This window comes from Phyllosticta capitalensis (assembly GCF_038381095.1).
Source record: "Phyllosticta capitalensis strain CBS 128856 chromosome Unknown BKA78scaffold_2, whole genome shotgun sequence".
Lineage (NCBI taxonomy): Eukaryota > Fungi > Ascomycota > Dothideomycetes > Botryosphaeriales > Phyllostictaceae > Phyllosticta > Phyllosticta capitalensis.
Genome location: NW_027117440.1, coordinates 759,004 through 783,048, shown reverse-complemented (window position 1 = coordinate 783,048; position 24,045 = coordinate 759,004). Strand labels below are relative to the sequence as shown.

The window sequence follows — 24,045 nt, the reverse complement described above, 5'->3', positions numbered from 1 at the left end:
CGGTTGGTTGGTCGCGATAACGAAGGATAGAAGGCGGCATTATCTTGGGGTTTCTTTTTGTGCGGCGGTGCGATATAGAAACGTGCGCGCGCGGACGAATGAATGGGAAGGCAGACACAGGCACGTGGATAGATGCCTCTACACAGCTCTCAGCTTGGTACCCTAGTAGCGATTTGATACGCAACGCACACAGTGCGCATGACATATTCTTTGGTTCTTGCACTTGCTCTGGTCCGTCTTGTTGGTTTTGCGTGTCCTTTTGTCGCATTGACGTCTCTTTTCCTGGCTTTTGTTCTCCTTGGCACAGCACAGCGGTCGCGGGCGAGGAGGCGCCGTCCGTCGAAGAGCTGTTGGCGTAATAGCTAATCGGTACGGTGTGTTTGTTGGTCGAGGCGAATCAATGAGCGAGCGAGCGTGGAGCGTTTCGGTGCTGGCGTCATCTCATTTGGTGTGTGTTTTTTCCAACTGTTTCCAGTCGTTTTGGTCCCATCTTTCCTTGTCCCTGCCCTCTCCTCTTGCTCTCTTGTCTGCCCCATCCATCCATCCATCGTTCCGCTACTCTTGGCATTCATCTTTGCCGTCACCCCCGTCCTGAGCATTTTCTTTTTCTCCTGCCCGGCCCATCCATACGTCCATCCATACGTCCATCGTTGCAGCCTCACTCCTTTCCTCCTCGTCCGAAAGAGCTCCTTAAGCTCTTCGTCTTCCTCCTACAGTATCTCGACCTTCCTTCTCTTGCTCAAGATCTTTCCATTCGCCACTACTCATTTTTTTTTTTTTTCATCGCCACCTCCCTCGCTTCAACCCCCATCATTCCATCTCTTTATATCCTATATTCCCTCGCTTCAACACTTGCACCTCTTCTCTCTTCTCTTCTGCATCCTGGTCGTTCATCCTCCTCTTCCTCTTCATCTTCTTCTTCTTGATATCCCACTCTCTTTTTCTTTTGCTCGCATGAAATATCCACCTCCACATCCTCCTCTTTCGTTCATCAACAAGCGAGCGCATCGCATCGCATCGTTGGGCGGGGGCCGCGGCATTTACACACGCGTGGTAGATGGTAGGAGCAATGATAAAAGGGGACAAGAAGTGAGCGAGCGATCGATTGTTGGTCTGTTTTGTTGCTACATAATGAGTCTCTGGTGGGGTTAGCGCGCTGGTTAGTTTGGTTGATTGGGTTTGCTCAGTTGTTGTTTTTTGTTGGTTGGTTGGTTGGTTGGTTGTTGTAAAAAGGCCATGAATGATAATGAGTGAATGAATGAAGAGATGAATACGCACAATTTACAATACTGTGTCTGTGGTATGAGGCCTCCTCGTCTGGTCTGGATGGCCAGGCTGGTTCATGTGCCGCGCCGTTCTTGTCTTGTCACTGTTGGTCTGCTGTCCGGACGCGTTGTGTCCTCGCTCCTGCGGTCAGCGAGGCGGGATCGAGTTGTCGCCTGGCATGGAAAGGAACCAGAAAGCTAGTAGCCAGAAGTTGGGACTGATGCCGGTTGCAGGATGGATGTAAGTAGTCGGCATGAAAGATGAAAAAACCAACAGATGAGGAGATGAAATGTTCGATGGTGATAGCCGGGTGCAAATTCGCCACCCCAGCCTAAGGAGGTCAGCGCATCAAAAGTTGATGGCCAGTAAAGAGCTGGAAGACGGGACGAGAGAAAAGAAAGAGAAGAGATGATAACGTGATGGTCGGTAGGAGCCGGAGCGACAAGCTAAGATGGGGGAGACGACGACGACGACCAAGTATGGTGGTGTACGTGTGCGAGCATGCGTGCGTGGATGCGTGGATGCGTTCATGCAGGCGGGGGAGCAGGCGGTGTGGGGAAGGTGCGGTGACGTACGTGACGAACAATGGTGGTGAATGGATGGATAAGGAGGACGCCCAGGCTGGCGGCGGTGGTGGTGTGTGGACGACGACGGGAGTGGAGGACGTGTGAGTGGTTGATTGTGGTGTCCTGTCACCGAGACGGTTCGTCGAGGTCCTCGAGGTCCATTGGCCGGATGGTCTGGTTGGTTGGTCGCCCTTCCTTTGCTCACCACCTTCTCCACCACTCCAACACCATCATCTTTAGTACTTCCTACTCTTGCTCCATTCAGTCTCACTTGTCCGCCAACCAACGTTTGGTCCTGTCTCTCACCGACTCTTGCCGTCATCGTCATGGAATCCACATAGATGTCCCTCCTCTTGCAAGCCTCCGCTTATGATGAAGTCGTCGTGGCCCGGGGCGGCGGTGTCGAATGATATGGACTCCGTCACACCTGGCCAATGGGTCAGAGGGTTGGTCCTTGGCAGGACTCAGACTCAGCCCTCGATGCTGTTTTTCCCTTTTCATACTCGGCCACCACCATCACCTCTGATACACTTGCTCTCTCCTGTCCTCATTGGCTTCCCCAAGCCCCGTCGTCATGTCCAGTTCCGATGTAAGATGAGGCGGCGCGGTCTGGCTGCGAAGGGCGAGGTTTGGAGGAGGAGCTTGCGGATGCCGGCGTGAAATATGTACCGTCTGTCTCTGATCCCATGTTGCTTTTGCCATGCGAGATACCGTCCGGTGGTCTGAGATGTGCCAGTGTGCGAGAACGGAGCACAAGAAAGAGAGTCTTGACGCAAGAGAGAAAGGGGAGGGAGGAGAAAAAAATGGGTAATCAGGAGCTAGGTGCAGAAGCGTGGTGGTACGGGGGGTAGCGCGACGTATATGTTATCCTTTTCTTACCTTCTTTCCCGGCCGAAGTAGGCGGTAGGGCCCGTTAGCATTGGCAAGCATTGCATACATATAGTTCACGAAACACTGACGCGTCCCATCGGGGCAGGACGCACAGTTCACCTCACCTAGATTGACAGTCATGGCGGCCGCTTTCGTCAGTTGCTTGACGTAAAAGCCCTGTTTCTTCTCCTGCTTTTTTTGTCCTTCTGTCCGCCGCATGAAGCCACGACCCACCGGGCTACATATGGCATGGAACCAATGGGCCTTGTTGTTGTTCGTCGGACAATGCGGCGGCTGCTCCCTGCGTGTGCGTTCCGCCGCCTGATGATGCCATGGAAAGTCCCAATTGGGCCCGCGTAGGCGCTTGGAGCACTCGTTTGCTTCAGAACCAGGTTTTCAGTGGCCCTCTCCGCCTCCCCGAGTGTGCAAGACCGCCCGCGGTGCAGCGGGAAGAGGGGCGATCAGTCGTTGTGCGTGAGGCTAACCCTACCCGTACACTGGCTCGGCCGAGCCTTAGGTGTGCAGGTGCACGCAGAAGATGCGGGTCCCATTCCATTTGCTTCATCCACAATCCTGGCGGCATTGGTAGATGCTCCTTTTTCTGGACACACGTCCGCCGTGGTCTTTGGGATCCGGGAAACGGCGCCGCCAACCGTTGGTTCAGTGGTTCTCCGACGGCTTGGACAGTATGGTGTCACAGAGCATTGACGGCCCCAAAAACGCCAGGGTACTCCCCAGATATTTCCTAAACAGGAAGAATTGACACGCGCCGCCGTGAAACTCGGTCCACGTAGGGGCCCAACTGTCGCCGCTAGAACCATTTGGAGCTGCCCATGAGGACAACTTTGGACAAGATGCGGCTCCGGCGCTGTGGCGCTGCAGAGCAGTCGGTTAGTGTGCTGCCAAACAGTTCCCTTGCAAAGACCGGACATTGGAGAATATCAAAAAGAACAAGACTCGGACAATTGGGGATCACAACATCCTCGACCGGTGCGAATGCTTGGCACTTGACAGTTGCATACGAGGCAGACGCCGCAATCTACGCCTCTGCGGCCGAGGGCTGTCAGACCGATCCCTACATCATGGTCCGCAACTTCTGGATGTCTCTGGATGGCCAAAGATGTCAATCACCACGCCAACGGATATTACGTGTCGTAGGTATAGAGGCTCTTGTATCGACGGTCCGATGTTCCGTCTAGACGGTTTGGATGCAGAAGCTGCAGCAATCTGATGGTGCAACGCGCGGTTGATCTTTGATAGTGTTGAATCTCGGGTTATTGCTTTTGCCATGAACAATCCGTTCCCAGTGACCTCAGTGGTCCCTGAAAACAGCAACTTTTGTGGAGACCAAAGCCACTCGAGAATCCCGCAAGCCACAGAGAGTGAAGATCAAGTCTTTTGGATTCAACGGCTCTCCAACTGCACAAAATCGCAAGAGTTGGGGTCCCAGGGGTTCGACTGAGGTCCAAGTGTTCCAGCAAGCGAAGGTACTATTGCTGGCGGCCGCAGTCACGTGCTTTCCGGGCACTAGTGACGCATTCCCGACAGCTCTTGCTGGACCGACAAACTACTGGTTGAGATGCGGCAGCTCAAGCATCGGCGGTACAAAGGGCTCGAGAGCGGGCGCGAGCGAGCTTCGAACGTGCGGCGGGAATCGAACAACTCAAGTCCGGGACCCAATTGTGCGAAGTCCGTCACCGCTGTCAATCCGGGCGGAGAGCGGGGAGGCGTGTCACAAAGTCCGAACGAGTTGGCAGGGCTGGCTGCAGCTGCAGATGCAGGTCCGGCAGCCAGTGTCCTAAATTGTCGCGACGTCCACCGCCCTCTGTTCATCTTACGGAGCGGTCAGAAAGCGGTAGTGCTCACTCTGTGGGGGCCACTTGTGCTTCGCTAAAGATACCGCTGTCCCCTATGAGCCCTCGAGGGAGTGTTGCGGCTTGATCCATCTTTCACAGGATCTGATGCTGTACGATCATTTTGTGTCGTTGTCAGCTTCGAGGCCGTTGTGCCAGCCGAGACTTGACCCCGTCAGCACGCGAGCAGAGCGCCGAGCGAGGACGGCAGACGCAGCTTTGCAGAGATCATGTCGTTGAGAAGCAATATCGGGGTTGGCAAGCAGGGTTGGGCAGGCTGGAAGGGGCGAGGTTTGTGTGCGTGGTAGGAAATAGCCGCCGAGGCGAGCGAAGTGGGGGGAGACAGCTCCAGCCATCCAAACAAGTGGTAGCCGCAAGGGGTATAGCGACATGGCGACGACACGGCCACAACATTTCCCCGCATTCTGGCACCAAGCTGAGCTCGAGCTCGAGCTGACCTCACCCCTTCCCTTCCACCAACCAGCCTCACACCGCCAGCACTATTCTACCTTCAGGTTCTCACCAACTGCTCGCGCTCTCGCTCCATTCCAAGCACCGAAATGCGCCGGATGCAGCTCCGCAAGCTCGCCGGCTGAGCTACCGGACCGTCCCATCGGGGGCCCGTCGAGGCATTGCGCTGACTACTCCAACCTCCCTTCGGCCCCGCGTGTCCGAAAACCCTCTGTTCCAACCAACGCGCCAATGAGGTTCCAGAACACTTTCCAGCCCAGAGCTACCATGGACACAACTACCACCGTCGTTCGGATGCTCCCCTGGGAACGGCATCATGGGGAAAGCTCCAAGCCTGCCGCTTCCGGAACCACTGTACCTTGCCAGCTCCGACAGCTCCATGATATATAGTCTGTTCCTGCCGTTGTCTTGATACTTCTCCATCAAGCACATCATCTTCCATCTTTCCTACACTTTCAATTTCAACTTCCAACCAAATCTTATTTACCATATTTAAAATGGCCGCCAACGGTGTTCCCAGCTGGAGCCTTCAGGGCAAGGTTGCCGTCGTCACTGGTTCCGGTCAGTTGTGATATTCACTGTATGAGATGGAAGATATGCTAACCAGAGACAGGCCGTGGCATTGGCAAGGAGATGGCCCTCGAGCTCGCCCGCCGTGGCGCAAAGGTTGTCGTCAACTACGCCAACAGCAGCGAAGCCGCGCAAGCCGTCGTCGATGAGATCAAGAAGAATGGCTCCGACGCCATTGCCGTCAAGGCCAACGTTGCCAACGTCAGCGAGACCACCAAGCTGATGCAAGAGACCGTCAAGCACTTTGGCAAGCTCGACATCTGCTGCTCCAACTCTGGTGTTGTCTCTTTCGGCCACTTGAAGGATGTTACCGAGGAGGAGTTCGACCGCGTCTTCAGGGTCAACACCCGCGGTCAGTTCTTCGTGGCCCGTGAGGCCTACAAGCACATGGAGGTTGGCGGCAGGATCATCATGATGGGCTCCATCACTGGTCAGGCCAAGGGTGTCCCCAAGCACGCCGTCTACTCTGGCTCCAAGGGTGCCATTGAGACCTTCGTCCGCTGCATGGCCATCGACTGCGGTGACAAGAAGATCACTGTCAACTGCGTTGCCCCCGGTGGAATCAAGACCGACATGTACCACGCTGTGTGCAAGGAGTACATCCCCGGTGGAGACAAGATGAACAACGACCAGGTCGACGAGTACGCCGCCACCTGGTCTCCCTGCAACCGTGTCGGTCAGCCCATCGACGTTGCTCGCGTTGTTGCCTTCCTGGCGTCCCAGGATGGTGACTGGATCAACGGCAAGGTCATTGTAAGTTTTCATAGTCTTCCATTGTATTCTAACATTTGCTGACGAAGACCAGGGCATTGACGGCGCTGCCATGATGTAAATTTGCCGGACTTTCAACACAAATTGGATGCTGCAACAGGAAAAAATCGGTGCTGGACCTCGTCCTCTAGAATCGTCCCCCAAACCCTTCAACCGACAATCCCCGCCATTTCATGAGGTCCACCCGCACGAATTTTACGTACATCATAATTTACTACCGGAGCAAGGCGTGTCGATTGGACCACATTAGCGCATAAGAGTCAAACTTCCTGGACAAATTCTTCGGCTAGACAGACTTTCTTTTTGCCGGTGTCTCCATACACTGAGGAAGACAAGAGGCCGTGATCAGGCACTCTTCAGGCAGCTTAGGCCAAGATTTAATACATTCGAATAGACGTACATTTTTCCGTCCCATTGCTTCACTTGTGCACGTTATCTCATCACCAACCAGTCTGTCGAGCATACTCGCCAACATTCCACGCTACAGCTTTCATCATCTACCTCGGCTGTTATCCCTTTAGCCTTTTCCGTACCATGGTTGAGTAGTTGTCATATGTCACGTTGCTCCACGCCTGACGCAAGGTGTACCAAACTTCAGCAGTTTTCCCACGTCGAACAGCAGACCAATCAAGTGACCTCCTGTCCGGCACCCTTGGGCTCTGCCCACCTACCCCTTGTCGATCCAGCTTCTGGACCTCGCCTACTCGGAGACTGCGCTCTAGAGGTGCCTTTTGACTGAGGAAGAGGAATATTCTCCCGATGCTCACCTGCAGCTGTGCTTCTCCTCGCCGATGCACTCCCCTCGATGTGGCTCTTCACACAACAAAAGCATCACATTTGGCAACCCACTGGTTGCGAAAGCCAGCATCTCGAGCAACCTCAACTTGCAAACAAAACAGCAGAACAGCAGCGTCTCCTGTTTTTCCAATCGCTCAAGCTCTCCAGGAGCAAACAAGCATCCCAAGACACCGGCAAACCGGCTCCCAAGCGCGCGCCACCCGCCCTCTAGAGCAGCCCACCTCATCTGCCTGTCCACCACCCTCCACACCAGCCATCAAGCCATCGAGCCAGCGAGCCAGCCCATGCGTCAGTCAGTCCCCGATGCAAAATGCGGGTCGCCGAACGTAAAGCGTACCGCTCTTTGCGTTCACGTCCGAGCTTTGTCTCGTCGCGCCGCCTTCGCGCCACAAATGACCACCTTCGTTGCAGGGATTTCGTGGCGTGGTGGAGGTGACTTTGCCGTTGTGGAGGGTTTCAGGTTGAGGCTTTGACCTGGGTTGGGAGAATGATGGAATTTCGAGGGGGAATGCGGATGCGAATGCGACCCCTGAGGAGTGGGAAGGGAGGTGGAGGGATTTGGGAGGGTGAGAGGGTTTGTTCGAGTGGTTTTGTAGCTATGCGGATGGCAGTGCATGCGACTCTGAGGGAGCAATGTAGAACGACGTTGTGTGCAAGTACGGCGTTCCTCAGCTTGTACACTTGCCACTCCTCTGCTTCTCTACATGTTTATCCTTCACAGAAGAATTCGTGTCCATCTCTTCCAATTTTCTTGAGAGGATATGAAAGACGAAAGTGGACTTCTTAGCCTGTCACCCCTCTATTGAGAAAGTCTGAAGAGAAATGTCGCGCGCCGGCATGCTTATTCAATGAACAGACCACGTTGCCTACGCATTAAAAATCTTGGAGACCGCCAGATCGAAAGAAAAAATGGTCGAGATCATAAGGCTCGACACCTTTCCGTCGTTCTCTTTTCTTCCGGTGTTTGCTGCAGCTTTTCACGTGGACTGTCTTGAAGTCATGCTATGTCTTTTGCGTCAGCGATTCACATCAACGTCTACTGGTTCAATCGGATGTGGGCTCGCCGAGATCATAGAGCCCCGAATGTCTTTCAATCTTGACTTTAACACGAGGCAGAGACTCAAAGATGAGAAGTCCTAGTAAAAGTTCCGATCATCTATTCGGTTTTGTTGCCAGAGTGGGGATCACAGGCTTGTGATTAGAGGAGTGGAGCGGCATCACCAGCAAACGCGGAGCTTTGGTTCTGTGGCAACGTTCATCGTGAGGTTCAGATTTTAGGTGATCTTCTTGGTCAGAGGTATCTCTAAGTGCCCGGCTGGTGGTATGGTGACTACCGCTAATCCTCCATCAACCACAAATGCAATCTTGCTCAGCTCAAATAACGTAGACTGACTTGGATCCTGGAAGTCTCGACTGGCTCGCACATGATATTGGCCAAGGACTGAGTCTGACCGAAAATGTCCGAGCTGTCGAAGAGATTCTCTAGTGGTTGGAATTGTGTTTCTTTCAAGTGTGTCCAACTCCCCATGTTCGAAAATCACCACTTCTTGGGAGCAGATACCACCGTCCTGGAAAAAGTAGCGCTCAGACTGTTGTCTTGGGCCGCCCTCATTCTCTCCTTTCGCGTGATCCCAGTTCTATCCGTTACCGGAGTGGCGTTTATGACATTGTCGAACTCATCATCAAGACCATCGATGTCGGATCCTGAGATGGCATCTGAGTCCTCGTGCAACGTTGGAGGGGGCTCAGATTTCTGCGGCTGCTCGTGTTGCTTCTTGGACTCGTCCGGCTCGGGATTTGCAAAAGGTTTCGAGGCCAGTACCCGCCGCCGAAGCTCTGCCATTTCTTCCTCGTCTTCAGAGTCCGAGGGTGGCAAGCCATACGGATCCCGGTCGTCTTCCTCCTCTTCATCGTCGTCTTCATCTCCTTCGTTGTCTCCATCTTCATCGTCCGAATTGTCTGCTGCCTGACGGTTGAGGTTTCCACCTCCCCAGACACCATCCTCCCCAGCGGCGTCCTTCTTTGCACGACTCTTGTTGTACTCCCTCTCAATCTTTTCTAACCAGGTTTCTTCTGCCTTTTGAATTTCCTCCTCGTTCGCGCACGCAGCGTATCTCTTCAAAAGCTCCCCATTGATCTCCAAAAAGGCATCGCCGTAAGAAAACGACGAAAGTATTTCCTCGGCCCATTCGGGGTGGCCGCAGATGTAGTAACAGGCAGCCAATGCTTCAACACAATTGAGCCTCCATGGTCGTCCATAATTGGTTTGGTTCGCGGCAACGAGGTAAGGCAAAAGGCGCTCGCATTTGCCACCGATTCGCCCAAAGGGAACTTCGTCGATTCGGTTCCAGGATGCTTCGACGACAGCGGCGCCATACTGTTCACAAAGTTCGCGATCTGCGGGGGAGACGGTGTGCTTGGCCTTGGGACTGTTGTAGAATCTGGTTAGAATCGAGCTCAGTTTTTGGTAAGAGAGGACATACGAGACAACGACACCGGCAAATTTCTGGCCAACATGAAGCTCGCGCATAAATCCCAGGCGCATCAGACGTTTTCCAGAGCATCTCTTAGCATCGCAATGCCCCAGATCCCAGGCAGCTGCCTTGAAAGGTGGGCGTGCGCTGCGCTCGCCGTTTTCGCTATCTTGGTCGTCTCGTGGAGCGCCTCTAGAACGTGGAGGATTGCTGTACTTCTTGCCGCCGCCGCGACCACCACCGCGGGAGAAGTTGTCTTTCTTATGCCGGACCATTTGTGGAGAGACTTTTGCAGAAGCTGTGATAAAAAGTGTGGACAGGGAAGAGACGACGGGGATATATATCTATTGGTCTGGTTTGTTGAATGCGACAGAATTCTGCCAAGGGCGGTGGCCCCTCGGATGACGAACGCTGCGGCCGTCCCGCAGAGGCCACGACCGCAACCACCAGCCGCTGCCCATCAGCTCTGTCTCTGGACTGCCGACAATCACGTCGATTGTGTCTGCCTCTCGATTTCGAAGACACCCCTATCCACCGCTCCTCCGACTTCCTGATCCAATTCATCGCCCACCGTGGAGGCGGCCTCAGCAAGAATGGCGGCGCGCGACCGCTTCGGCGGCTTCGCCGAGCCTCCCAGGAGCGCTCTACAGCGCTACATTATGAACGCCTGCGACCCTCAGAATTTCGAGCCCAATCTCGCCTTGAATATTGAAATTGCCGAGCTCATCAACCAGAAGAAAGGCAATGCTCCGCGCGAAGCCGCCATGGAGATTGTCAGATTCGTCAACTCGCGCAATCCGAACGTCTCGTTGCTGGCCCTCAACTTGCTCGACATTTGCGTCAAGAACTGCGGCTACCCCTTCCATCTGCAAATCAGTACCAAGGAATTTCTCAACGAGCTAGTCAGACGGTTTCCAGAACGCCCGCCGGTCCATCCCAGTCGAGTCCACAATCGCATCCTCGAGTTGATTGAGGAATGGAGGTCCACCATTTGCATGACATCACGCTACAAGGAGGACCTGGGCTTTATCAGGGACATGCACAGGCTGCTGAGTTACAAAGGCTATACGTTCCCAGAGGTCAGGCGCGAGGATGCTGCCGTCTTGAACCCGAGTCACGTATGTGTATTTGCGCGGCTATCCCACTCTTACTGACCCTCGCTGTAGAGCTTGAGATCCGCCGAGGAAATGGAGGAAGAGGAACGGGCAGCGCAGTCTGCAAAGCTTCAAGAGCTCATCCGACGAGGCACCCCGCACGATTTGCAGGAAGCCAACAGATTGATGAAAGTCATGGCTGGCTACGACACGCGAAACAAGACCGACTACAGAGCCAAGGCTGCAGAGGAAGTCGCAAAAATACAACAGAAGGCGAAGCTGCTCGAGGACATGCTCCAGAAGCATCAGGCTGGTGATCAAATCCAGGAGGGCGACGTTTTCGAGGTACGCAGGGGCCAGCCGCTCTCGTGGGAGGCGGTCGTCATTGCTGACCGCATGCAGGAGCTGGCAAACGCGTTGGCAAGCGCACAACCCAAGATCCAGAAAATGTGTGAAGAGGAGTCAGAGGACCACGAAGCGGTGGCTAAGCTGTTTGAAATCAATGACAGCATACACCGAACCCTGGAGAGATATAAACTGGTCAAGAAGGGTGATATCGAGGGTGCTGCCAAAATACCCAAGGGCACTCTCGGCACTAGCGGCGCGGGTGTCAAGAGAGGACCTGACAACGAGCTGTCTTTGATAGACTTTGGCGGACCTGAAGATGAGACGCCTGCCGCCGGACAGGCCGAGTCGAGCTCCAACGCACCTGCACCCAAGGGCAATGCTTTGGAGGATGACTTGCTCGGCCTGAACATCGGAGGAGACAACTTTGGACAAGGTGGTGTCATTTCCCTGGGCTCAATGAATGGAGCCGGTATGCCTGGCCTGATACATGGAATACTTCCAATGCTAACATTTACTAGCTTCACCATCGCAATCGACTCCCCAACCATCTGCGCAGAATCTTCTTGGATCAATACCTTCAGGGCCACAGGTACCAGCAGCTCAACCAAACTACAATGCGCTGGCTTCTCTTGGCGGACTGTCAGGCTCGGCTCAACCGACACCGCCACAGCAAACGTCAATGTTCACTCCTCCGCCCCAACAGCAGGGTCCACCGCCGAAGCCTGCTGATCCATTTGCTTCCCTTGCCTCCACCAGCCGCACAGGATCCCCCTTTCAGTTCCAGCAGTCGCTCAAACCTGCAACTTCTCCCTCGAATGCGCTGTTTGATCTTGCCAGCACACCAACTCCTCCGCCAGCAACACAATCACATCAGCAACCGTCGCAGAGCAACGATGACGATGAGTGGAACTTTGCTTCGGCTCTCCCTGATCAACCCTCTGTTCAAACCGTCATCAACACCAACATCAAGGCCGACTTCACCGTTACCCGCGAAGGCGACGACGTCCTTCACATCTTTTCGTCCATATCCAACAACACTCCGATGCCGATATCAGATCTGACGATTCAGCTTGCTGTGACTAGAGTAAGCATCACACTCGCGTCCAAAACTTTGGCGAATCCCAGTTCTGTCTTTTGAAAGCTAACAGTGACCAGGGATACACACTCAAACTTGAGCCTCAGTCAGGTCGCCTTCTCGGTCCTAACCAGCAGAACGGCGTATCGCAAACGATCCGCCTCCAAGGAGTTCCGCGTGGCAAGGGTGCTGCTGTTAAGATGCGTTGGAAAGCAAGCTACGTGCTCGGCTCGGAGCAGAAGAACGAGCAGGGCGAGATTGCAAGCTTGGGGGTATCGTGACAGCTTTTTGAAGACTTTTCAACATCCTCATTTGAGCCCCCGACTTGGGCATCTAGTTTGGAGGAATTCCGTGCAAGCGCTGAATCATTTCAGGTCGTGCGAGGGCTCCATGGCGTGGGAAGCCCCGATGTCGATATCTTCGTAGGCCGGATGGCTTCGCGAGGGGAATTGAGGCAATGGACGGTGGGTAGAAAGAGCACGATTGCATCAAGTGAGATACCAGTGGGGACGACGCGCGAGCAGTAGGGTCGCAAAGTAAAGGCACAACGAAGGGTTATTTGGAAGACTCTTTCTCTATCATTGCCACTCTCCCTGTGCCCGTCTCTCCTGATTTTCTACAACGTGGCTTCCATGAGCATGCTGTTCGTGGTACCAGCTGTGTACGTTACTGGCATGTTTCTGAAAGGACGCCCAGATAGCATTCGTTGCAGTAAACAAGTCACGAGGCAAGCGAGTCTTGCTACTGATCACGATCAGGCAATACGGTAAGCAATACTGATAAGAACTCTCGGGTTTCGCGCTAGATCAACCCGCAATTGGCTCCTCGAGTTTTCACGGTTTGACCCAGCGGGCTACACCACCCCTGACGTCCAGCCTCAAGCCTATTCCAACCCATATTCTGGGAACTTTCATCCATAGAACATGGTATGGATGACACGATCCGAACTCTGTCTTCTTGATCTTTTGGTATGTGAGTGCGCTGTTCCATGGCGTCGTGAGTAATTTCGCAATACGCAGTCCTCTGCTCGTTGTCCTTTTCTACTCAACATAAGTCTTCCAACCATAAGTTTTCTCAATGAAGAGCTAGTCAAAAAGACTGCGGAAAGATCAGAAAAGACGGAAGAAAGGGGACGTCGTGTCATGGACGCTATTTAGGCAGGGTGATCATTCGCAGCACTCTCGTTGGCACTTTTGTTTGTGACGCAGTCGATTTTTGAGTCAGCGGCTTCCATCGTCGGCACCAATGAAGATGGCAGCGTGGCAGCAACCTCGCCCATGCAAAGTCGACGGAGCAAGTGGTCTGCGCTGCTTGAAATTGGCTACATAGACTGTAGCTGTCCGGAATGAACTGCTTGTGTCTGGTTGTCTGCTCGAGAGGCTCGTCTGAACGCTGGTCAGGTATCGCCACGTCGGCAACCAGATCAGGCCGGTCTCTACTCAACAAGGACTGCCATCTGAACTGTGAGGTCCATTAACCAGTGGCATCATGGATATGACAGGTCCTTGGCTTGGGGGCAGTCTCAAATTCTAACACTTTCAAGTATTAAAGGGTGACTTGGTGAGTGATTTGTGGAGCCTCCTCATTAGTCACCTCGATGTCACCCAGAGCAGGCAGGCACGATAGAGCGAGCACCTTCCTCGCAGCAGGAACGTCGTCATACCCCGTCACGCCGGCACACCCACGCCCACACGCCGAGGGCCGCTCAATCAAAAACCTCGTCGGCGCGCCTCAACCCTCCGCCTCTTCCTCTCTCAACACCATCGCGCCGAGCAACCACCACGCCGAGCATCGTCACCTACCCTCGCCACCGTGATTGCTCACACGCGTCTCTTGACGCCTCTCCTTCACGATGTACAAGCACTACTGGTCTGAAACCTTGTGCACGCTCATTCTCGTGCTTCTCATCGTCGGGTTCCGCCTGGGCAGCCGAGCGAAGCGCATCGGCGTCAAGATGTTCGAAGTGGATGACTACCTCATGTTTGCCGCTGCGGTAAGTTGCCATGATAATCTCACTTGAGCTTCCCAACACTGACTCTGAGGTTCCAGCTCATGATGTTCACCGTTGATGCACTCTACTACTGGGAGTCCCACAACAACCGGGGCGCGGCCACCTTCCAGTGGGCTGGCCCTGGTTCCATCCCAGGATACGAGCCTACGCCTGAGTACATTGACATGATGATCAAGGGCTCTCAAGTCATGCTTGCCTACACGTTCATTTGCATCGTCCTCATCTGGACCACCAAGCTCTGCATGTGCATGCTCTATTGGCGTCTCATGTGAGTAAACAATGCAGCAACACGACCTTGTTGAGGTACTGACCAAATTGCTTCAGGTCGCAGGTGGATCTCCTACGCCTACTTGCGCAGATCGGCTTTGTCGTTGTCGGCGCTACCTTCACGGTCTCATTCATCACCGTCTTCGCTGCATGCCAGCCTTCTTTCTCCGGCTACTGGCAGGCCCCACGTCCTAAAAATCGTACGCTCACTTCACCTGGCTGATCTAAACATACTTACAAGTTCCAGGCGAATGCTCCGTGGCCTATGGCGTGGTTGTCCGCGTGCTTCCAGCGGTTTTGAACATTGTCGCCGACCTTTACCTCCTCGTGCCTGTTGGAGTCATGACTTGGAGGGTCCAAGCCGACCGCGAGCGCAAGATTACCCTCTGCGTGGTCTTCGGTGTCAGTCTGTTCCTCACCATCATCGCTGCACTTCGCATTGGCCTGCCCTACGCAGTAAGTTTTCGAAGCTTCTTGTAACCATCAAACTAACATCATTATAGGCTCCGTCAGGAAATTTGGCGTTTGTCAACACGCAGTGGGGTGCTCGCGAGTGCTGGGTGGCAATTATCACCACCAACGTCCCAGTGGTTTTCGGAGAATTGAACAAGCTTGGTCTTTCTGACTGGGTCCGAAAGCGCTTCGGCAAGCCTACTCCTCCTGCCGACCAAGATCCAGAGGCTGGCAGAGCTGGTATCAACAGGCCAATCATCCCTCGCGCTGCTGGTGGTGTCCCAGGCCACGCCTCCAATGCACCAAGTCCTACTGTCGTCATCCAGATCAGCAAGGAACCAAGAGCCCCCTCCAGCGCTTCGCACAGATCTCGATTCACCGAGAACTTGAACACCAATGAACGCGGCTTTTCCAGCGCCAAGAAGAGCAACGTCAGCCGTAGCACCGAAGAGTTTGAGTTGGAGAGTCTCTGTAGCAACGACGACAGAGTCGTCATCCCAAGGGAGTCTGTTTGACAGACCAGCTTGGCTCACTCTTACCAACTCCAAACCCAACTCCATCCCCCGGATCGCGGCAAAATCCTTGGAAACCAACGCTCGTAGCACTTCAGCATCGACACCTCCCCTACTGAGTTTCCATCTTCGTACTAAGGCGTCTTAGTACTTTTGCTTTCACCCTTTCCATTTTCTTTTTGCTGTTTCTTGCTGGGGAATAATTTGCCTACCATCCTCAGGGATCGGGGGCTCTCACTCGGTTAGAAATCGGCGGGCGGACTTTTGCTTTTCTTTGCTGTTTTCTTAGTTCAGATACAATGACCCCGATGCTTGGAAACAAGCATTGGGTCTTTCCTTATTCTGTTTCGTACTCAGCTCTTTGAGCACCGTTGAATGATTCTGCGGCAGATTTGCTGACAAGTTGCAGTCCTCGGTATCCTTTACACGGCTGCCGCATACACATGGACATCTTGCTCCATTCGAAGTGAGTTCAGGGCAACGATGTTCCGCCCTTTGCGGAAGACTTTGAAAATGATAAGAGCTAGTACATGCCGAGCAAAATGTGGGTATCTAAACGTCTTCTCAAGACTCGACCCTTGCTAATGAATTCCAAACGACGCGCGACCACGTCAAGGCTCAACATGCCGAGACCCCATTCTCTGAAGCTTCACGGGGAGGCCATTCAAGTCTACTCCGCTCCAAACCACCATCCTCTCTTCAGCCCCCGGAGCCTTAAGCGACCTCCGCCCGTCGTTGGCGTACACTCTCCAAACGCACTCTGGCAACCAGCGCCGCAGAAGCCGTCCCCGGTTCCGCAGTAGCCATATTGTGAGCAGCAAGGTCCTGATGGGGCGTTGGTGCAGTTCTGACCGCCGGCCGTCGGGCCACAAGCACCATCAGGGTATGCTGTGGCGGAGGGCGAGCTCGAGGGCGAGAGCGTTGATGACCCAGCTACTTGGCTGCTGCTAACAGAAGTTGAGTTGCACTCCCCGAAAGCAGATTGGCAGCCTATGCCACAAAATCCATCTCCGGTGCCGCAGTAGCCGTATTGTGAGCAACAAGGTCCACTATCTGCATTGGCACAAGTCTGGCCGCCAGCGGTCGGCCCACATGCACCGGCGGGGAACGTGGATGCAGGAGGCGATGACGAGGTTGCAACTGATGCAGCTGGGGAAGACGAGGCTGCGGAAGATGCTGCTTGGGTGCTGCTGAGCATAGAAGAGGACGACGAGGCGGTCGAATTGCACTCTCCAAAATCAGCCTGGCAGCCCGCGCCACAGAATCCATCTCCGGTGCCGCAGTAGCCGTACTGAGAGCAACAAGGTCCACTATCTGCGTTCGCGCAAGTCTGGCCGCCAGCTGACGCTCCACAAGCACCTGCCGGATAGGTTGAGGCCGGAGCAGAGGACGACGTTAGTGAAGAGACTCCACTTGAGGACGCTGCCGACGACTGGCTGACGAGGATGCTTGTCGAAGATGAAGAAGTCGAGTTGCACTCCCCAAACTCAGCTTGACAACCAGCTCCGCAAAATCCGTCTCCTGTTCCGCAGTAGCCGTACTGCGAACAGCAAGGTCCGCTAGGTGCGTTGAGACAAGTTTGACCGCCGGCCGTAAGCCCACAAGCGCCGGCAGGGTAGGTGGATGCCGGGGCGGTTGAAGACGTCAAAGAAGAGGCTGTGGCGGAAGATGAGGCTGACGACGGGCTCTCAAAAACACTCGTGGAAGATGAGGCTGGCGACGGGCTTGCGATAATACTTGTTGAAGACGAGGAGGTGGAATTGCACTCCCCGAATTCAGCTTGGCAACCTGCTCCACAAAAGCCATCTCCCGTTCCGCAGTAGCCATACTGCGAGCAGCATGGTCCGCTAGGTGCGTTGAGACAAGTTTGGCCGCCGGCCGTAAGCCCACAAGCGCCGGCAGGGTACGTTGAGGCCGGCGCAGAGGAGGATGTCAATGAAGATGCTGCGGCTGACGATGCGGCAGAAGACTGGCTCGCGAGAACGCTCGTGGAAGACGACCCTGGTACTTGAGAAGCCCCCAGAGAGGCTGCGGACGATGATTGAGGCGCCGACTGGCTTACGAGAGCACTTGTCGAAGACGAAGAAGTGGAGTTGCACTCGCCAAAGCCTTCTTGACATCCGGCACCGCAAAAGCCATCTCCAGTCCCGCAATATCCATACTGCGAACAGCAAGGTCCAGAGGAAGCGTTCTCGCAGGTCTGGCCTCCCGCTGTGGGACCACACGCACCAGCAGGGTAAGTGGATGCGGGAGCTGATGAAGAGGGCTGGATGCTGCTGGAAGCCTCTACTGATGAGGCTGTAGAAAGGAGAGGCGTGGAAGACGCGCTCGAGGGACCGCTACCCAACGACGACGACGTGGACACTGAGGATGCTGCCAAGGTGCTTCCCAGCATCGAAGAGGATGATGAGGTTGCGTTGCACTCTCCGAAGCCAGCTTGACAACCTGCACCGCAGAAGCCTTCACCTGTGCCACAGTAGCCATATTGGGAGCAGCAAGGCCCACTCGGGGCATTGGCGCACGTTTGACCACCTGCATTGGGTCCACAGGAGCCAGCCGGATAGGTGGACTCAGGGGCTACTGATGAAGATTGCACTGCGCTCGAAGTTTCTACTGACGTGCTTGCAGAAGATGGAACTGACGATGCGCTAGGCGACGACTCAGTAGAAGAGGGCACCAACGCGGAGCTCGAGGGAACGCCAGTGGATGACGACGTCGAGTTGCAAATTCCGAAGAGCGGCTGGCAACCCGCTCCGCAAAAGCTATCTCCTGTGCCACAGTACCCATACTCGGAACAGCAAGGGCCTGAAGGGGCATTTGCACAAGTTTGGCCTCCAGCATTCGCACCACACGAACCGGCTGGCCAAGTGGACGCAGGAGCTGACGATGAGGATTGCGCCGTGCTTGAAGATTCGACTGAGGCTGTTGACGACGAAGCTACAGACGCAATCGAAGAGGCTGTCGAGGAGGCCAGAGTTGAGCTCAGTAGGGCGCTGGAGGATGATGTCGAGTTGCACTCGCCATAAAGAGGCTGGCATCCACTTCCGCAAAAGCCATCTCCGGTCCCACAGTACCCATATTCAGAGCAACAGGGACCTGAAGGGGCGTTGGCACAGGTCTGACCTCCGGCGTTCGCGCCACAAGCCCCGGCAGGATACGTGGACACGGGGCTGGACGACGCAGACGTCCCAACCACAGACGAGGACTGGAGAGATGAGGCAGCAAGCGAAGAGGCTGAAGATGACACAGCAATGCTACTGCTCGACATGCCCATGCTGCTGGACAACGAAGAGCTGGCGTTGTTCCAGCATTCCCCAAACATCGACTGGCACCCAGCACCGCAGAAATCCGCGCCAGTGCCGCAATAATCGTATTGAGAACAACACGGACCTGAAGGAGCATTTGCGCAAGTCTGCCCACCACCAGTCACACCACAAGAGCCTGCAGGGTAGGTGGAAACAGGGCTGGACGATGATGACATGGCAGCCGTCGACGACGACTGAGCGAGGGAGAGTGTTGAAGACGAAATTACAGAGGACTGTCCTGCCAGGCTGCTCGTAGACGCGGCAAGACCACTGCTGGAAGACGAGGTGACGTTGCTCCAGCATTCTCCGAACATTGACTGACAGCCAGCACCGCAGAAATCGTTTCCGCTGCCACAGTAGCCGTACAGGGAGCAACATGGCCCGGACTGAGCGTTTGCGCAGGTTTGATTGCCGGCATTCGCTCCGCAAGCGCCTGCTGGATATGTGGAAATCGGAGATGAGGAAGACGATGCGGCAGTAGATGATGACATTGCCAAAGATGAGGCGGCGGACGACATTGCTGATGATTGAGCAGATGAAACGATCGTAGAAGCAACCCCCACAGATGAAGAGCTCACGTTGGTCCAGCATTCGCCAAAGATAGACTGGCAACCAGCTCCACAGAAAGCCTCCCCTGTTCCGCAAAAGTCGTACTGCGAACAGCAAGGTCCAGATGGGGCATTAGCGCAGGTTTGTCCGCCGGCGTTGGCTCCGCATGCTCCAGCGGGATACGTGGAAACTGGAGAAAACGACGAGGAGCACGAGGAAATCACGATGGAAGATTGAGAGCTGACCAACGAAGATGCAGACAGCGAGATAGACGAGGATTGGGCCGAAGATTGGCTTGCAGATGACGACGTGACGTTCGACCAGCAGTCGCCGTAAGGAGACTGGCAGCCCACTCCGCAAAACGCTTCACCCGTGCCGCAAAAGTTGTACTGCGAACAGCATGATCCAGAGGGAGCTGAAAAGCAAGTTTGTCCCCCGGCAGCTGCGCCACACGCGCCATCAGGGTAGGTTGTCCCGGGGGCAGACGAAGAAGGGGCCGCTGATTGTGACATTGAAGAGCCTGGGGATGTGATCGAACCGAAAGTGCTGCTGCTCGGAGCCGTCACGGGAGTGCTACTTGAAAGCACAGATTGTGAGAGAACGGCTGAAGTGCTTCCGCTGCTGACAGGACTGCTGCTGGACGCATTGACTGCGTTGCAATTTCCATACGCAGACTGACATCCGGTGCCGCAAAAGTCGTCTCCAGCACCGCAGTAGCCGTATTGTGAACAACATCTTCCGCTCGGCGCATTTAAGCACGTCTGGCCGCCGGCTTGAGCACTGCATGCGCCATCCGGGAAGCTCGAAGCAGAAGAAGACGGAGGTGATACTGTGAAAGCGGATGGGGATGTTCCGCCAGCCCCAGTAGACGAAGGCGTGGGAATGATCGGTGAAGAGGTCATGCTGATGCTGACGCTGACGCTGCTGCCAGCAGCACTGGACTGTGATCCACCATTGCATTGCCCGTAGGCCGCTTGACATCCAGTACCGCAGTATCCATCACCGACTCCACAGAAGCCCCATTCAGAACAGCAGGTCGAATTGGCGCAGGTAAGTCCGCCGTACGTGGGACCGCACGCGCCATCTGGGAACGGTAGGCCAGAGGGCGTGGAAGAGGCAGAAATCCCAGCCGAACCGCTGCTCGCTGGATCCGCGGTACCAGTGGGTGGAGATGAAGATGAGACGCTGGAGATGCTGTCACAGTCGCCGAATTCTGATTGACAGCCTGCACCGCACCAGGGGTCTCCTATGCCACTGTTTTTGGTTAGAAAGTCATACTGATAAAGGCCACTTTCCCATCGGCCATCCCTTTCCAGAGAAAGATCAAGCTGAGATGCTGGAATCCAAGGCAAATGTATACTCACCAATATCCCCACTGGGAGCAACAGCTCCCAACCACATTTCCAAAGCAAGTCTGGTTGCCGGCCCACGCGCCGCACGCCGCTTCGGGGTAGAGGCTGGACATAGGCGGTCTGGAGGGATTTGTTGACGTTGCTGAACAGTTGCCAAATTCCGGCTGGCAGCCGTCGCCGCACCAGGGGTCGTCGTTGCCGCTGTAGGGGAGTAAGAGTTAGTTTTTGGTTTTGCGTTGTTGGTGGGTTTTGGTTGGATAGGGAGTGGTGGAGGAGAGAAGGAAAAGGAGGTAGGTCGGTGGTAAGGGGAAGGCGAGTTTTTTGTGACTCGGGAAACACCAAAAAAACGATTGCAAAGCTAAGTTTGGAAATGAAGTCATGGGATGACAGCCAGAAAAAACAACATGACACCCCGAACTCGAATCCGAGTCCATCGGGCAAAGAGCATGGAAAGATCAAAATCCAAAAAAGCGCCAGCTCCAGCAGAACGGAAACTCCACCACAACGGGAAAATCTCAAAATCGCGATGTGCGCAACAAGAACTCGTTGCAAAAGGAGGAAAAAAGAACACTCACCAGAATCCCCACTTGGAGCAGCACCGTCCCAGCTCATTGCCAAAGCACGTCTGCCCGCCGGCATCAGCGCCGCACATGCCGTCCAAATACGGATAGGGAGTTCCAGGACCACCGCTTCCCCCTCCTCCAACAGCGCTACTCGTGGCTACCGGAGAAGAAGAGGAAAAGGCAGAAACAGACCCAGAGCCTGACATTAACGCCGACGACGACGCCGATGCCGACGCAGAGACTGAACCCGAATCCGTCCGAAACGAGGTAGGGAAGACAGTCGTCGTGCTCGTCGACGTCGTGGTGCTGTTCGAAGAGGCAAGAGACGAAGAGGCCGCGGACGGAGCTCCCTCAGACGACACGGGCAGCGGCAGCGTCACGCGCAGCGTCGTGGTCGGGCGGTCGCACTCGGTTGTGACGGTTATGAGGGCGGCGTTGGCCGCCGCGGCCGCGAGGGCCAGCAGGCTGGTCCGGTGCATCGTGCTGGGCCGATGAGTGTCTTTTCTGGGGGGCGTTGGATTGGATTGATGCGTGAGTTGTAGGTAATGAATTAGGAAGACTGGGGTTGAACGAGTGGATGTGTTTGTTTGGCGAGCTGCTGAAGATGACGGGAGAGCGAGCGAAATACCCCTCTATCTGGAGAGGAGAAAGAGATGGAGAGCGAGTGAGCGATTGAGGATACCGTAACGACAGGGAGAGGACAGACGAGACCAACAAACCGCGTCAGCCGTCAAACTCGTCCACGAAAGCGGCCGTCAAAGAAAAAGAGATGCTCTTCAAAAACGAGTGATTGAAAAAAGAGAGAGAGAGAGAGCCCTCACTTCAGGCCCACAAACCACACACACACGCAGCACGGAAACGAAAACAGACAAAACCGTCGCAGTCAACGCAGAAGAAGGATCCATTGTTTACCGCAAACGCGTCTACTTTATCTACATGAGAGCGAACCGCTTTACCCCCCCTGCCGTCTCCACGTGGAGGGATACAACACAACACGAGTGCGGCGCTTGTTGTGGAGACGAGACGCGCCGCGTGCGTGAAATGGAGAAGAGTCCAAGAGTGTGAGGGGAAACGGGCAAGGTCAAGAGATGGTGGAATGCTTGCAAAGTCTTGGGTGGGGTTGATGGTGGAGGGACGAGGAAAAGAGGTTGGGGATGGATTGGTAGAGGAATGGGAAGACTGGGATGGTGTGGATGATTCGCCTGAAAGGTTGGCAATACAGAGAGAGAGGACTGCCGTCGTCATGATCTAGCTGATTTCTTTGAGTTGCAAAGTGTATATAGGTGGTGGGTAGGCGGGCGAATCTTTACAGAGGTGGTGGAAAAATGTCCGTCTCCATGTTTCTTGACTTCTGCCAGCTCCAAGGGCTACCGTGTCCCTTGAAATGCTTGGGTGCTTTCCAGTCTTTGCAATTGTGTCGTGAAGAAGAAAAGAGCAAGGACTTCACATGTCAAAATACGCCATCCAACACGGAAAAATCTGAGTACTGTATGTACATCCAAAAACGATCAATCAAAAGACCGGAAAATTGGGATCAGGGACTTGACCCATATACTTCTCACCATTTCATATTTTGCAACACTGGTAGAGAGTCTCTTGCCTTCCTCGAGCCAGACTGCCGAGCTTCGAAAAAGACCTCGTCAAAGCAAGGAGGGCATCTGCATCTCCAAATCTATTCTTGGCATTTCTCACCACACACGGCCAAGCCATCAAAGACTCCGAGTGGAGAGAGAGAGAGCAAAGCCGTGGGGCTGCTTACTGCCTGCAAGCCAGCGAGCTCCCACCCATAGACGCGTTGTTTTCGTGTTGTGTCGTGTCGTGGCCGTCCGTCGGGTCTTCTACTCTGCTGAGCTTTTTTGCCATGCAAAACACAACATCCGCCGGCCAACCAGCCCAAAACCATCCACGACCATCACCACCTACCTACACAAACCTCACTCACTTGCCGTTGCGTACGGCACCAAAACTAAAACGCACTGGCTCCCCTCCGCCACGGAGCTATCGCGAGCTAGACTGCGCCCCCTCTCAACCAAGGGATAGGATCTATAATGAGTAGCAAGGAGGGGGCATGAGTCTGATGTTCGATAGACGACGCCCTGAAGCGTGGGACCGGGTTTGCATCGATGGTCTGCTGCTAACCGCATGTAGGACTACGAGTAGTAGTGGTAGTGCCTAATGCTAGCCAGTCGTCGTAGCTGTTCTCCGCGGCAACACCACCACCACTGCGCTGCACCCAAGCGCTGGCGCCGTCGTCGTCGACGTCGGAATTGTTCTGCCGTCGTTGAGAGGGTGGGTGCATCGCCACTTGCAGCATCAAGTCAGTCTCTTCGGAACCGCAGTGCCCCAGCCACGAGCATGGCCACGATGGCATTGGTGTTGAGCTTTTTCTTCTTCACCCTTGTAAGCGGCGAGTCGAATCGTGCTGCATCGCAAAAACGCAGCCAATCCAATCCAATACCATGCCCACCAGCCCCAACGAACTGCAGGCAGGCAGGCAGGCAGGCAGGCAGGCAGGCAGCTACATTTCGACCTACCAGACAACACCAAACACCAAGCATGCAGCGCAGCATGCATCGGCGCTCCGTTCAGCTAACCCAGGATCCAACACCCTGGCAGGCCAGGTCAAAAAAGGCTCTCGGCATTGCCATTAGCAGCTAGCCTGCTCTCCCGGGGGGTACGGCAGCAACCGACAAATCATACGAGTTGGACGCGATTAGGGCGGGCAAATTGCCACGGCCAGTAAACTTGCGAGGAGAGCGACGGGGATCGGGCGTATGAGATGGAAGAGGGAGAGAGGCGCAGACGAGGAGATTGAGAAGAGTGAATGAGGCATTGTGGAGAGGAGAGGCAGAGCAAGGTTAGGCTTTTAGAGTTTGG

General features: G+C 54.8%; 9 protein-coding genes across 9 annotated transcripts; 5 read left to right on the top strand and 4 right to left on the bottom strand.

Moving 5' to 3' along the window:
- Positions 1-1,541: 1,541 nt before the first annotated feature.
- Positions 1,542-2,254, bottom strand: BKA78DRAFT_72268 (uncharacterized protein). Its single transcript, XM_066893646.1, has one exon. It carries the CDS (start codon positions 2,158-2,160, stop codon positions 1,615-1,617), a length of 546 nt encoding a protein of 181 aa, XP_066747496.1. The 5' UTR covers positions 2,161-2,254; the 3' UTR covers positions 1,542-1,614.
- A 3,200-nt stretch (positions 2,255-5,454) lies between these two features.
- Positions 5,455-6,783, top strand: BKA78DRAFT_262337 (hydroxynaphthalene reductase). The gene is made up of 2 exons (XM_066885435.1): positions 5,455-5,587; positions 5,640-6,783. Exons 1-2 carry the CDS (start codon positions 5,524-5,526, stop codon positions 6,389-6,391), a joined length of 816 nt encoding a protein of 271 aa, XP_066747495.1. The 5' UTR covers positions 5,455-5,523; the 3' UTR covers positions 6,392-6,783.
- A 1,919-nt stretch (positions 6,784-8,702) lies between these two features.
- On the bottom strand, positions 8,703-9,914 carry BKA78DRAFT_329779 (uncharacterized protein; the record flags this gene model as incomplete). Its single annotated transcript, XM_066889700.1, has 2 exons — positions 8,703-9,594; positions 9,649-9,914. 2 exons carry the CDS (start codon positions 9,912-9,914, stop codon positions 8,703-8,705), a joined length of 1,158 nt encoding a protein of 385 aa, XP_066747494.1.
- Positions 9,915-10,232: 318 nt separating this feature from the next.
- On the top strand, positions 10,233-12,437 carry BKA78DRAFT_329778 (ADP-ribosylation factor-binding protein-like protein GGA1; the record flags this gene model as incomplete). The annotated part of the gene is made up of 5 exons (XM_066889699.1): positions 10,233-10,757; positions 10,806-11,078; positions 11,136-11,550; positions 11,600-12,165; positions 12,237-12,437. The coding sequence occupies 5 exons, from the start codon at positions 10,233-10,235 to the stop codon at positions 12,435-12,437; spliced, it is 1,980 nt and encodes a 659-aa protein (XP_066747493.1).
- A 1,571-nt stretch (positions 12,438-14,008) lies between these two features.
- BKA78DRAFT_292302 (uncharacterized protein) lies at positions 14,009-15,402 on the top strand (the record flags this gene model as incomplete). The annotated part of the gene is made up of 5 exons (XM_066886033.1): positions 14,009-14,149; positions 14,206-14,435; positions 14,492-14,634; positions 14,682-14,890; positions 14,938-15,402. 5 exons carry the CDS (start codon positions 14,009-14,011, stop codon positions 15,400-15,402), a joined length of 1,188 nt encoding a protein of 395 aa, XP_066747492.1.
- Positions 15,403-15,925: 523 nt separating this feature from the next.
- On the bottom strand, positions 15,926-20,654 carry BKA78DRAFT_340795 (uncharacterized protein; the record flags this gene model as incomplete). The annotated part of the gene is made up of 2 exons (XM_066890335.1): positions 15,926-20,589; positions 20,618-20,654. 2 exons carry the CDS (start codon positions 20,652-20,654, stop codon positions 16,070-16,072), a joined length of 4,557 nt encoding a protein of 1,518 aa, XP_066747491.1. The 3' UTR covers positions 15,926-16,069.
- Positions 20,655-21,176: 522 nt separating this feature from the next.
- BKA78DRAFT_292300 (uncharacterized protein) lies at positions 21,177-21,647 on the bottom strand (the record flags this gene model as incomplete). Its single annotated transcript, XM_066886032.1, has 1 exon — positions 21,177-21,647. One exon carries the CDS (start codon positions 21,645-21,647, stop codon positions 21,177-21,179), a length of 471 nt encoding a protein of 156 aa, XP_066747490.1.
- A 786-nt stretch (positions 21,648-22,433) lies between these two features.
- On the top strand, positions 22,434-23,151 carry BKA78DRAFT_72138 (uncharacterized protein). Its single transcript, XM_066893643.1, has one exon. The coding sequence runs from the start codon at positions 22,494-22,496 to the stop codon at positions 22,956-22,958; it is 465 nt and encodes a 154-aa protein (XP_066747489.1). The 5' UTR covers positions 22,434-22,493; the 3' UTR covers positions 22,959-23,151.
- On the top strand, positions 23,151-23,949 carry BKA78DRAFT_72051 (uncharacterized protein). Its single transcript, XM_066893641.1, has one exon. The coding sequence runs from the start codon at positions 23,344-23,346 to the stop codon at positions 23,824-23,826; it is 483 nt and encodes a 160-aa protein (XP_066747488.1). The 5' UTR covers positions 23,151-23,343; the 3' UTR covers positions 23,827-23,949.
- The last annotated feature ends 96 nt before the right edge of the window (positions 23,950-24,045 follow it).